The sequence below is a fragment of the Sceloporus undulatus genome, chromosome 4, assembly GCF_019175285.1.
Source record: "Sceloporus undulatus isolate JIND9_A2432 ecotype Alabama chromosome 4, SceUnd_v1.1, whole genome shotgun sequence".
Classification (NCBI taxonomy): domain Eukaryota; kingdom Metazoa; phylum Chordata; class Lepidosauria; order Squamata; family Phrynosomatidae; genus Sceloporus; species Sceloporus undulatus.
Genome location: NC_056525.1, coordinates 41,673,375 through 41,687,003, shown reverse-complemented (window position 1 = coordinate 41,687,003; position 13,629 = coordinate 41,673,375). Strand labels below are relative to the sequence as shown.

Below are 13,629 nucleotides of genomic sequence, written 5' to 3'. Positions count from 1 at the left end.
TTGGGAAGAATCAAATAATTAATTGTATCTACCTGCAATTACTGTGACATGACATTGAGAGACATAACCATGTTAGTCTGGAATATCAGTAAACAAAGGGATCTACTGTAGCAGCACCTTTGTGACTAACTGTGCAAAAGAAATTGTAGCATGAGCTTTTGTAGAACTGGTCTATGCCTGAGGAAGTAGATCAAGTCTATCACTGCTCATGCTACAGCTTCTTTCACACAGTCTCAAAGGTGCTGCAAGATCCCTTGGCACACAATATGACATGTAATTAACAACAGATGGTGGGAAAGGGGTAAGCACCATGACTTCAGTCCACTACAAATACTCCTCTGTAACATTTCAGCCCACTTGCCAGCCCATTCATGCCCAAGTAGCATGTAGTTGAAGCCTTACAGTGGCCAAAATAGTTGTTTGATAAAGAATTTTGTGAAAGCCAAACGCTTAAATAGGTGTACTAGCAAGGTTGCTCGATAAAAAGCTCATTTGTTCTATTTTCCATCTCTTCAATAAAAAGTCTGATTTTTTTTTTTTAAAAAAGATAATCTCTAGCTATATCATGACACCAGCTTTTTTGGATGCTCAGATGAAATAAACAAGGAATGCTTGAAACTGGTTGAAAGTGGTTCTGTTCTGGAAGATGTTCTGGAGCAATTATGTCAGTCAGTTGCAGTAAATGAACAAAGAGTTTTGTGAAGCTTTTGTTGTGCTGTGCCTTCAAGTTGACTCTGACTTCTGTTGACTCTGCCACTGATTTTCTTTTGAAATATTTATTCAGAGAAGCTCTCCTATTGCTTTTTTCTTAGGCTGAGAGAGTGTGACTTACCAAAGGACACCCAGCAGGTTTTCAATGCTAAGGAGGATTCAAATTCGGGTTTCCTGAGTTCAGATCTAACACAGATCACTACATTGCACAAGTTCCCGTGGAACTTTAAAGACTAACAAACGTTACTTGGCTTATGTTTTCATGCACCTAATGAAGTGTTCTGAAAGCTTGCACCAAAAGTAAACAAAGCAAAACAACAACAGCAATAAAACCACACAACCAAAACATTACATTAGTCTTTAAGGTATCCCCCTCCATTTGGAAGCATGGTTCTTTAAGTCCTGTTTTGGGCTTATTGTAGACTCTTCATTCAGCTATACAGGTGTGTAAAAGAGATTAGTGGCCTTCACAATAGGGACATGTATCTGAAAAGGCATAACACTTGCTTCTAGTTTCCTGTAGTTTAAACCAGTCTTGCCTTTCTGATGTGATTCTTTGCTAATTATATATTTATTCTGCTACCTTGCTTCTTAGAAATTCAGAGGAATCAGATTTCAATCAACAAGAGTCATGTTATAAAGTGGGAGGGAGCAGGAGCATAAGTTAATCTTTATCTCAAATGACCTTCCCAGTCCTTTTGGGATTCTCTTTATTGAATAATTAATTCTTACTTTGGAATTGTAATCAACAGTTTGTTTTGTAAGAAATAATGTAGTTGGACTTGCTTCCAAATGCTGTATTTAGTTTTAAAATGCACAAGCCTTTATTGTGCCTTCTCTGTCCTTTCCTTTTATTGTTGACTAGAAGGAGAGAAAGCCCTGCTGTAAACTGTTGAATCTTCCCTTCATATAGTTTCAGTCACATGCACACGAGACTTTGTATCCTATGGTACTTCTAAATGAGACTTCATTGTGCAACTGTCTGGTCTCTTTTAGCAAGTCTGTCCAAACATTGTCGTTTTGCATTGGTGACCTTCCTGGGTTTTCCATTGGGTTTTGCACTGCTTCTTCCATTTCTTCTTACCACAGGAAATCCATTTAGCAGGGAAAGATCCATGGTTTATTGATTGGTATCATTAGGCACCCTTTCTCAGGGACCACCTTTGGGGGGACTCCCAAAGCTCCAAAGTGTCACCAAGCAAAGAAGTTATCCTAAACTGGTTATTTATTTATTTATTAGTAATGAGGGTTAACTCTCATTTCTAAAATAAGTTAATGAGTAGGAGTGACTGTGGGTGCACCTGTCGCAATAATGCAGTTTGACATTAATTTAAGCACTGTAGTTTCAATCCTATGGAATCGTGGAATTTGTAGTTTTACAATGCCTATAGCCTTCTCTGCTAGAGAGTGTTAGTGCCTCTCAAAACTTCAAATCCTAGGATTCTATATGATGGAGCTACAGCACCAAAAGTAGTATCAAACTGCGGTATTTGTATGGCGCAGATGCCTCCTGTACTGGAGACATAAATAAAAGTATCTGCTTATTTAGTTATTTTCAAAAGTTATTTTAAAAGGACACTTTTAGAGGAATTTTGACAGGGATTTTCAAATTATATGTCATTCTGTGATCAATACAGTACTACATTTTCTCTCTCTAAAAAGATGCAAAGTAATAGGTAAAGGGCAACATGACATATAACAAATTGAGTTGCCCTCTCCCCTGTTGCAACAAGTACCAGCAGGAAGTTACTGTTTCAGCATTGTAACGAATATCTGGAACAGGTTACTTTTTAAAAGTAACTGGGGATTTTTTCACTGCAAGGTCATTTTTTTTTTGTTTTTTGTTTATGATACTTTGGCAGAGTACATAACAATTTTCTACAAGAACACTGCTGTTTCATTTGATGCTGTTTTGTAGCCAGTGAAGCAATGAAATAAAGTGGTATTTTGCATCTAAACTGTTTTGTTTTACTATTGCAAAAGAGCATTTTCTTTAGGCTGGTAGCATCATGCTCAGCATCTTGGTAACATCTGGTTTCTTCTGTCTTTCTAGTTTGACGGAGAGAACATGTATATGGGAATGAATGACAATAACCAGGAGTTCCTTTCAGCGAATCAGGTAAAACTAATAATCTGTTCATATGCAGGATATTAATGAAAGCTAATAACTCTCCTGTGCATTTCTAAGGACACAGTATTGTAAAATGTACCTGTTAAATATAACCTCTGAGGTCAGCATCCCCATAAATGTTTTCACAGGCTATGCAAAGTCTTCTATAATTTCAGAAGAGCATTGACAGAAGAAGCCTTGTTTCATGTTTAACTTCAATTACTTTATGAAAAGCCAGTAGTTACTAAAGGAAAGATACTCACCTGTATCTGATGTCACATTCTTTTTGTAACATTTTGATATCGCGTACATGAAAAATAGCACAACTAAAATGGGGATTAATTATTTTGGATAAATTTATTTATTAATTATTTATTTCAAGGATTTATATCCCACCTTTCTCCCACAATATTCCTTTAATCATATGTACTGCATGGGAAAGCCTTCTGGTGTGGGGGCTTCTTAATCTTAATGGCCAGTCTTCCTGTGCCTTAAGGTCTATATGTACTTTTCTATTTTTTTTTAAAAAAAGTATGTTAAACATATTTACATACAACAAACAAACAGAAATAATATTTAAAAGAAGAGAAAAACACATCAACAGTGTTTCTTTTATTTAAAATACATATAAGAGCAATTCCCAAAACTAACCCCCCCCCCCCCACCATCCATCTGCAAAACACAAACAGACAAGGGAAACAGTGCCTTCCAACTTTCCAAAATATGGTTATATTTATTGCTAAAACCTTTTTCTCTGGTATGAACAAAAATATAATTTTTTTCTACTTAACTTTCAGTCACAGTTACACATGTGCATGAGACTTCTACATGTTAAAATTGTATCAAATATCATAATATCAAATCCCATAGTTAAAATATTGCACTTCCTGCTCTGTAAAATCAGTCAGTAACACCCAGTCTTTTTAAAATCCATCTAAATCTTTTATGTTTATAAGATTGGTGAATTTATTCATTTCTACAAGATTATATAACTTCAATAATCAAACCTCTTCTGTCAAGACTATATCTTTTTTCCCCATCTTTGTGCATAGATTAGTCTGGCTGCTGTAGTCATATATTTAATATTCTTCTGTTGTTCTTTTCCTCCTTTTTCTTCTATCAGTCCAAGCAAAAAGAATTTGGGTTTGAATTGAAATTTTTCTTTTAATATCTTCTCCATTATATCATGTAATGGAGAAATTTCTTAGCCACATGATAAGTCTATCACATAGGAGAAAAAGTCTCCTTTTCCTTTATTCCAACAAATCATTGAGAACATTTATAAATCCTGTTAAGAGTTAAATACCAACATTATATCATTTTATAGAAATATTCTTTCAAATCATCAATGTGAACTTTAATCCTTTCTTCCACATATTTTCCCATTATGCTATTGGTATATTTTACCCAGCATTTTTTGCCCATTTCGCCATATATTCATTAATTTTGTCTTACATTTTTATTTTATATGTTATTGTCTACATTTTGACTAATAATTTCTCATCATTTGAGCACAATAATGTCTTGAATTCAGATTTGCCCATTTTAAAGTAAAACAATATTTAAAATCTATTTTAAATCTTTCATAATGTTGTCTGTAAAAATATCATTGTAAATCAGATCCCATGTTTTCATAATAACTTGATCATTATTTTCAAAAAATCTTGATTTGTCTAAATTTATTTTCTCTTATACAGTATATAAAGCAGCATGAGGTAAGACCCACAGCGGCATCAATGAACAAAGTCTTGATTTGAATCTAGGCCAGTGGTTCTCAAACTTTTCTATGCCCCAAGCCCCTTGGAAATGTTGGGTCAGTGTTTGCACCCCCTACAAAAGTAATATCACATTTGAAGATGAAGAAGTCTAATTTCTCATTTTCAAATCGCAAATTGAAGTACATACAGTACTGAAGGTGAACAAATTGAACTTAAAAAGAAGAACAACACAGTGCATAAAATGCCAATCTAAATCAAGCAGTTAGATTCTAATTTATTGAGGAAAAAATATAAAATATTTTAAATAATACATTTTTCTTTTTTGATCAAATAAACAATAAGACTAGTGGTAAACTTAGACTACCAATATGTTCTTTTCTCTTGGCCTTCGGTTTTACAGCAATTGTAAGGTCTGACTATTGCATGTAAGAAGTGATGTGAGAGGTCTGACATATGAATACTGTACATAGCTTTTTGGAGCTCAAGATCCCCAGGCTATAAAAGTGGCACATGCAGCCATAGCAGGACTTCCAGTGACTCTGAGTGTCCCAGTTGCCCAGATCACTATTTGGCATAGCTGAGCAGATAAGCAGCAGATATTTTTAATTCTGCTTTTTTGTCTCCAGTAAATTTTGATTGCTCCAGTGGAGGCTGCAAAATACATTCTCTGTAATGTAGTGCTTAATGTCAGTCTGTGTCATTGAAATGTACAGTAGTATGCTCTGCACAATATAATCCTTCATGAGGATTTGTATCCAGACACATAATATTGTAATCGTTTTTCCTTGAAAGCAGATCTCTCTTTTTGAGGACAAGGTTGCAATATGTTCTTGCTACTGAGACTACTCTGCCAGGGGTCTTGTCCATATATCTGAATTCTTAAGTGAAGTGTTTGATTCACACGTAGATCAGAGAATGACTATGATTTAAAACTAATGTTAAACCTAAGACATAAAATGGTGTTAACTACTATTTTCAAAGTCATGCAATTTTAACAAATAAATAAATAAATAAATAAATAAAATAAACTTTCCAGAAGAATTTTCCTAAGAAAATAATGATCAGATTCAGTAGAGTCCCTTGTTTTTGTAAGATTTTAACCTTGGTTTAAAAATGATTTTGCCACCTAAATTCAGTTACTCATGTATCAGGGAATCACAGTGTTGTAGGTAAAGAGATACAGGTCCTCTTCCACTTTTCTGAGGTTGAATTTACTCCCACTCAGAAATATTTTTTGCAGTTGACTACTTCTGCCAAGCTTGCTATACAGTTGTGATTTTATCTGTTAAAACATCAAATTGTAAAGTGTTCTATGAACAGAAAAGCATTAACAACTGCTGGCTTACAGATGTAAATAAAAACACAAAAGCAGGAGTGGGGAGAGGATTCAGATGGAAACCTAGTCCTTCTGGAGATGAAGCCAGAAGCTAGTTAGCTTGTCAGTTAACTAATTAATGGCTTTTGCCATTGCTCCTTTTTGCTTCACTTTGTGTGCAAATCGCTTCTCTTGGTGATGTGCCAAGGAGAGATTGCATTAATTGTTTGCTGGGTTTTTCTCCATACTTTTTTCTTTAAATTCTTCTGTAAAATCCAACTGTGTTCCTTGATATCCAGGTTATGATGCATAAGAATGTAGTGGTGTAATTGTAACCTATCAGTGTTCTAGTAAAGACAAATGTCTGTGCAGGCAACTGATGCCTTGGTTCTTTCCAGAAAAAGAAACTAGTCATACCTTGCTTTTAAAAATACCCTTGTGTCTGTTATGTTAAAATGTCTGTTATTCAGTCTGCTTACTTTGACTAGGGAACATATGACCTTAGCTCCTTCCCCTTCACTGTCAAAAAGGATCTGATAAGCTTTGCTAATATTGCTTCTCTTCTCATTCTTGATGGTTCAGTTTTTAAAATATGTTTTTGCATTGTATATTTGTAGAAAGGGGAAACATCCTGCAGCATTGTACAGTTGGCCCTCCACATTTTGGAGGATTATGTTAAGAAATAAGAGACTATTATGGCTTTGACTTTTGTGGATTTGAATATTCACTGATTTGATTAATATGTTCTTTCTAGGAATCTCTAGGTCCTCCAGCATGACTCTGCAGTCAGTTTCCTCCAGATGTCAACTATAGTGCTGGAGAACCTAGAGATTCCTAGAGAAGTGTTATCTTGGGAGGGGGGGATTATTTGCAGTTTTTCCATTTTCAAGGGGGTCCTGTGCTCATCCCAGTGAATGTGGAAGGCCCACTGTATACTGAACATACATTTTGATAATGATTCTCAAAACATAATAATTTAAAATCATAATATAATTACAAATGAAGAAAATATAATATATTCAGCCCTCCATATCTACTGATTTTTTAAATCCATGGATTCAGCTATCCATGGCTTGAAAATATTCCAAAGATTATGAATTTCAAAAAGCAAATTTTGCTATTTTAGTGGGACTTTAGGATCCACAGATTTTGGTATCTATGAGAGGTTCTGGAACCAAACCCTAGTGGATACCAAAGGCCCAGTGTAAAAGCAAAACAAATAAATAGCAGAGCAGAGCAAAGTGTGTCCATACTCAGTTTTTGAATAAACAAACAGAAAAGGAACATCTTAATCTGCTTATGAAAGATGGATAAAGAAGAAGTAACATAATTTTTCCATGGGAAAGATGTCGAAAGATTTGAGCAGGTGAGTTCTTCCAACTATATACTATTCTTTAAACATGCACTCAATCCCATTAACTTCAGCTTGGTTCCATAATCTTCTGACCTCATAACAGATAGGATAGCATCCTATAAGCCTTTCTAAGCTTATTAAGCAGCACATGAGCTCCTGATGGCTAAAGTGGCATTGGGTTTGGGTGTGAGGGTTTAACAAAGCCATGAGGGAATTATTTTTTGTAAAATTGGTACCCATTTCTATGTAGCTTCTATACAAATTCTGAAGGAATCTACATAAAAGATCTGGTGAAATATTGAAAAAAAACACCTCCCCATATCTAAATTCTGAGCATAATAAAGCAAGTGAACTATTTGTTTTGTTGCAAATCAAGGTCAGGCCAAATAAAAGAAATTCATTAGCATCAGAACTGCATCTGTGTAAGTCACTAGGAACAGAAGTTTCCTGGTGCACTTCTGAATGAAACTCAAAGTGTATTATTAATAGAGCATGAATAATGAAAGCAGTTAGATGCTCTGACTATTCTTTTGTTGAGAAAACATAAGCAATAATTTTACATACTAAAGCATGAAGAAAAGTCAAAGAATCCCAATCCAAGGACCAGGAATACTTTGTAACCATGCAGAATATAAAATGGATAAGTAGGCTTTGTTGAGACTGAAAACAGTTTGGTATAGTAGACTGGGATGACTATCGGTAGTTAAAATCCTTTTTGTACTTGGGCCCCAACAGTAGAATACAAAATGCGTATAATACATATTAGGTAAGATGATCATGCCATTGTTAAAGTATGTCTGAATGGGGACCTGATCTTATCCTATTCAATGTTGGCAAAATTATGAGGAAGAAATGCAATTTATAGACATCTTCTTAAGATCTGATGGAATTATGTTTATATTTTGCATTCACATATTGGAATTGAAGTCTAATAGGTAATTAATATAACTCCCTTTTGCTTAATGTTGCGGTATAACTGGGGCAGTTGTGAAACACTGTTCATGAATTTTGTGATGAAAAATGATTGTCCCACTATGGTTGCCATTACTATTTTTGTCTTATTGGTGCAGAAATAATCCAGTTCAAGACTGCTTTAACTGCCCTAGCTCAATGCTGGGAACTGTAGTTTTGTGAGACATTTAGCCTTCTCTGTTAGAGAACTCTGGTGCCAGAATTCTCAGGATTCCCTAGTACTGAGCCAGGGCAGTTAAAGCAATTTCAAACAGGATTATTTCTGCAGTGTGTTGTCTATTGCTTGTAATACATGTTGAAGGAAGAAGTGTGTTGTACTTTCTGTTCTTTATTTTTTAGTCCATGGCAACTACAGTAAAACTCAGAAAACCCAGATGGAGGGAGAGAGGGGGGAGAAGGAGGGAGAAAATATGTGTGCCGAAATAGTTAATCAAAACAATAACCACAAAAAATTTAGAAAGACAAATTAACTAAAATTTAAATGCTATGCACAGTATTCAGTTATTACACCAAATAGAGAAGGCCCATTGAATCCATTAAATTTACATACCATGTATACTTGTGTATAAGTTTTTAAAAATTTGCAAAAAAAAAATTAACTCAAAAACACCTGGGTCAACTTATACACAGGTCAGTTCGGTAACTCCCCAGCCTGGCTGTCTCCCAGTGGAGGAGGCAGGGCAAATGTTCAACCCCGAAGCCTCATCCCCAGCTTAGCTGCCCCTCGGGAGACAGCCGGGCTGGGGATGAAAAGGCAGGGCAAGTGTTTGCCCCCGAACCCTCATCTCCAGCCTGGCTGTCTTCTGAGGGGATAGCCAGGCTTTGAGGGGGAAGAAGGGCAGGAGCTTGACCCTCAAGTTTCTTCCCCAACCCAGCTGTTTGCTGAGGGGGAGGAAGGCTGCTGAGACTCTATGTTTTACCCTTGACGTATGCATGGGCCATATCAAAATCCCTAATTTTGGCCCCAAAACCTGGCCTCGACTTATACATGAGGTTGACTTATGTTCAAATATATATGAATAGCCCTATATGTCAGGGACATTTACACCAGTGAAGAGATCCAGGACATCAGTCCTGGCAGCCAGGTGAAGAGCATCTGGATAAAAATTAAAGGGCAGGGAAACAACAAAGATGTTATTGTGGGAGTCTGTGATAGCCCCCCCCCAGTTAGATGGAGGAACTGGATGATTCCTTTCTAGAACAGATGACCACACACTCAGAAAGGAGAGATGTAGTAGTGATGGGTGACTTCAACTGTCTTGATATTTGCTGGAAGTCAAACTCAGCCAAATCCTCAAGGTCTAGTAAATTCCTCACTTACCTGGGAGACAGTTTCATTGTCCAAAAGGTGGAAGAGGCAAAAAGGGGATCTGATACTAATCAACAAGGATGACTTGGTTAATGAAGTGCAAGTGGTGGGATCCTTAGATGGAAGTGACCATGTTCTCCTGGAGTTTGTTATACAGTGGAAAGGAGAAACCAGGCTTTGTCAGCCACGCATTCTAAACTTTAGGAAAGCAGATTTCAGTAAGCTTAGAGAAGTATTGAGGGTGATCCCGTGGTCAGGAATACTAAAAGATAAGGGAGTTCAAGACAGATGGGACTTTCTCAAAAGGGAGATACTGAAGGCACAATTTAAAACAGTTCCAGTGAGTAAGAAAAATGGGAGGTGTTTCAAGAACCCAGGATGGATGACTAAGGAACTTTCAACTGAGCTAAATTTTAAACGAAACATGTATAAGAAATGGAAAAATGGGGAAATCACCAAAGAGGAATTCAAACAAATAGCTAGCACGTGTAGAGATAAAGTCAGAAAAGTTAAAGCACAGAATGAACTCAGGCTTGCTAGAGAGGTTAAGAACAACAAAAAGGGCTTTTATGGATATGTCCGCAGCAAAAGGAAGAAGAAGGAAGCGGTAGGGCCACTACATGAAGAAGATGGCAAAATGCTAACAGAAGACAAAGAAAAGGCAGAATTACTCAACACCTTCTTTGCCTCAGTCTTCTCAGAAAAGGCAAAGGGTGCTCAACCTGAGGATAATGGAGCAGAGGACAGAATAGGGGAATTTCAGCACAGAATAAGTAAAGGGATAGTAGAGGAATACCTTGTTAATCTAAATGAATTTAAGTCTCCAGGACCAGATGAACTCCATCCAAAGGTATTAAAAGAACTGGCAAATGTAATATCGGAGCCATTGGCAATAATCTTTGAAAACTCCTGGAGAACAGGAGAAGTCCCAGCAGACTGGAGGAGGGCAAACGTTGTCCCCATCTTCAAAAAGGGAAAAAGAGAGGATCCAAACAATTATCGTCCAGTTAGTCTGACATCAGTACCAGGAAAAATTCTGGAGCAGATAATTAAACAGAGAGTCTGTGAACATCTAGATGGCAATGCCATAATCGCAAAAAGTCAACACGGGTTTCAGAGAAAGAAGTCATGCCAGACAAATCTTATCTTGTTGTTTGATAAAATTACCAGCTTGGTAGATGAAGGGAATGCTGTGGATATAGTATATCTTGATTTCAGTAAGGGCTTTGACAAAGTTCCCTATGACATTCTTGCAAACAAGCTTGTAAAATGTGGGGTAGACAAGGCAACTGTTACATGGATTTGTAATTGGTTGACTGACTGAAGCCAAAGAGTGCTCAACAATGGCTCATTTTCATCCTGGAGAGAAGTGACCAGTGGGGTCCCACAGGGCTCTGTCCTGGGCCCAGTGTTATTCAACATCTTTATCAATGACTTGGATGACAGAATTGGGGGCATACTTATCAAGATTGCAGATGACACTAAATTAGGAGGAATAGCTAATACCCCAGAGGACAGGATCAAAATTAAAAATGACCTGAATAGACTAGAAAGCTGGGCCACAGCTAACAAAATGAAATTCAACACAGAGAAATGTAAGGTACTGCACTTAGGGTGGAAAAATGAAATGCACAGATATAGGATGGGGGACACCTGGCTTAAAGAGACAACATGTGAAAGGGATCTGGGAGTCCAAGTAGACCACAAGTTGAACATGAGTCAACAGTGCGATGCGGCAGCTAACAAGGCCAATGCAATTTTAGGCTGCATCAATAGAAGTATAGTGTCTAGATCAAGGGAAATAATAGTGCCAGTCTATTCTGCTCTGGTCAGGCCCCACCTGGAATATTGTGTCCAGTTCTGGGCACCACAATTTAAAAAGGACATTGAGAAACTGAAGTGTGTCCAAAGGAGGGCGACCAAAATGGTGAAGGGTCTGGAAACGATGCCCTATGAGGAACGCCTTAGGGAGCTGGGGGTGTTTAGCCTGAAGAAAAGAAGGTTAAGAGGTGATATGATAGCCCTGTTTAAATACTTGAAGGGAAGTCATATTGAGGAGGGAGCAAGCTTGTTTTCTGCTGCTCCAGAGACTCGGACCCAGAGCAATGGATGCAAGCTACAGCAAAAGAGATTGCACCTCAACATTAGGAAGAACTTCCTGACAGTAAGGGCTGTTTGACAGTGGAATACACTCCCTCGGAGTGTGGTGGAGTCTCCTTCTTTGGAGGTCTTTAAGCAGAGGCTGGATGGCCATCTGTCGTGGATGCTTTGACTGAGATTTCCTGCGTGGCAGGGGCTTGGACTGGATGGCCCTTGTGGTCTCTTCCAACTCTACGATTCTATGAATCTATATGTTAAGTGTTGAACTAACAAGTTCTATTAATTCAACGTATCTATTAAGATATTGTCTGGTTAACATTATTGTGTGTCAACCTCTCTCCCCCAATCGGCCGCTGGTTAATTCTGAAGTCATCTCTAATGCAGCTCAGCTGTGTATGAACTCTGAAGTCATTTGAAAAAGAAACCTAACATAACCTGAATTGTATTCACTGCTTTACAGAATGTACTATACAAATTTCTGGTCTGGTCTGCATACACACAGGCTGCATCCATACTGCAGAAATAATCCAGTTTGACACTTCTTTCAGCTGCCATGGTTCAATACTCTGGAATTCTGGAAACTGTAGTTTATTGTGGCAGCAGACCTGTCCGACAGAGAAGCCTAAATGTTTGACAAAATTAACATTCCTAGAATGCCATAGCATGGAGCCGTAGCAGTTATAGTGGTGTCAACTTGGATTATTTCTGCAGTGTGGATCCAACCAAAGTTGTTCATTTATGTACCTGTTAGGAAGGGGAGGGCAGGGAAAAAGAGGAGCATGCACACCTGCTTCTCTTCCCCTGCCCTCCTGTCTCTTTAACTGGCTTCTGCAGGGGTGGGTGGGAATTATTTGTGATTTTTCCACATTCATGGGAGTCTTGTGTCCTTAGTCTCTGCAAATATGGTGGCCCAAGTGTAATTTAATTTTAATATAGCAGAGTCTAGTGGCCAGACTGATGAGCTAAGAGTTCTTAATGTAAAATCACTTATGATATCTTCAGCTGAAATTGTATTGTGCATCTTGATATGATTTTACAGGGCAAGTGGAATAGCCCAGTGTCAAACAGTTGCAGAAATGTATCCAATCTAATCTGTTCTCCAAATCTAGTATAATTTTCTGTATCTTACTCTGATACTAATTCTAGATAATGCTCCCCCCCACCTGTGAATACAGAGTGGTAGATTTATGGATGGATGCTTTTAACAATGGGAGTTCTAGTACATCATTTCTAAGTAATGCCCTGGATAAACTACAGTCAGCTTTCCACATTCATGGTTTCTGCATTCCATGGTCCACGGCTTGATTCCACAATCCACACCTTGAAAATATTCACACACAAAAAAAAATCCTTGATTTTAACATTTTAAACAATCAGCCCAACATTATGCATGGATTCTGCATCCATAAATTGAACCATCCATTGTTTGGAAATCTTGATTTTGCCATTTTATATAATGGACACCAGTTTACTGTGCCACTATATATAACGGGACCTGACAATATACGGATTTTGGTATCCATGGTGGGTATTGGAACCAAACCCCATCAAATACCAAGGGCCCACTGTATGTCTTATTGCCAGACGTACAAAAAAGTTCATGAATTCTATTAAGTTCATTTCTCCTGACTGCTCCCAATTTACTGGAGCATATAACGGATAAGGTTCAATCCTTACCTCCTTCTCTTACTTCCTCATTTACCTGACAACAACAATTTGTTGTTGTTGTGTCCCGTCATGTTGTTTCTGACTTATGGAAGCCCTAAGGTGAAACTATCACAGGGTTCTCTTGGCAAGATTTGTTCAGAGGCAGGTTGTCTTTGCATTCTTCTGAGGCTGAGAGCATGAGATATGTCCAAGATCACTCAGTGAGTTTCCACAGCCAAGAAAGGATTCCTGGTCTCCAGAGTCATAGGACATTATCACATGGCAAAAAGTGATGGGAGCATAGCAGGATGCTCAGGTCACTGTTGTGCTAGTGTGCTAAGATTATCAGATGACATCATGTGATGTCACCATAATCCCATCATTATTAGGTGA

General features: G+C 37.6%; 1 protein-coding gene across 7 annotated transcripts in view; it reads left to right on the top strand.

The window, feature by feature from the left end:
- TOX2 (TOX high mobility group box family member 2) overlaps nt 1–13,629 on the top strand; it is a 342,423-nt gene that overhangs the window by 90,645 nt on the left and 238,149 nt on the right. For all 7 annotated transcript variants that reach the window (XM_042461865.1, XM_042461868.1, XM_042461863.1 and 4 more), the window contains exon 2: nt 2,765–2,830. In XM_042461865.1, coding sequence (XP_042317799.1) covers nt 2,765–2,830 — 66 coding nt within the window. The remainder of the gene's footprint in view (nt 1–2,764; nt 2,831–13,629) is intronic.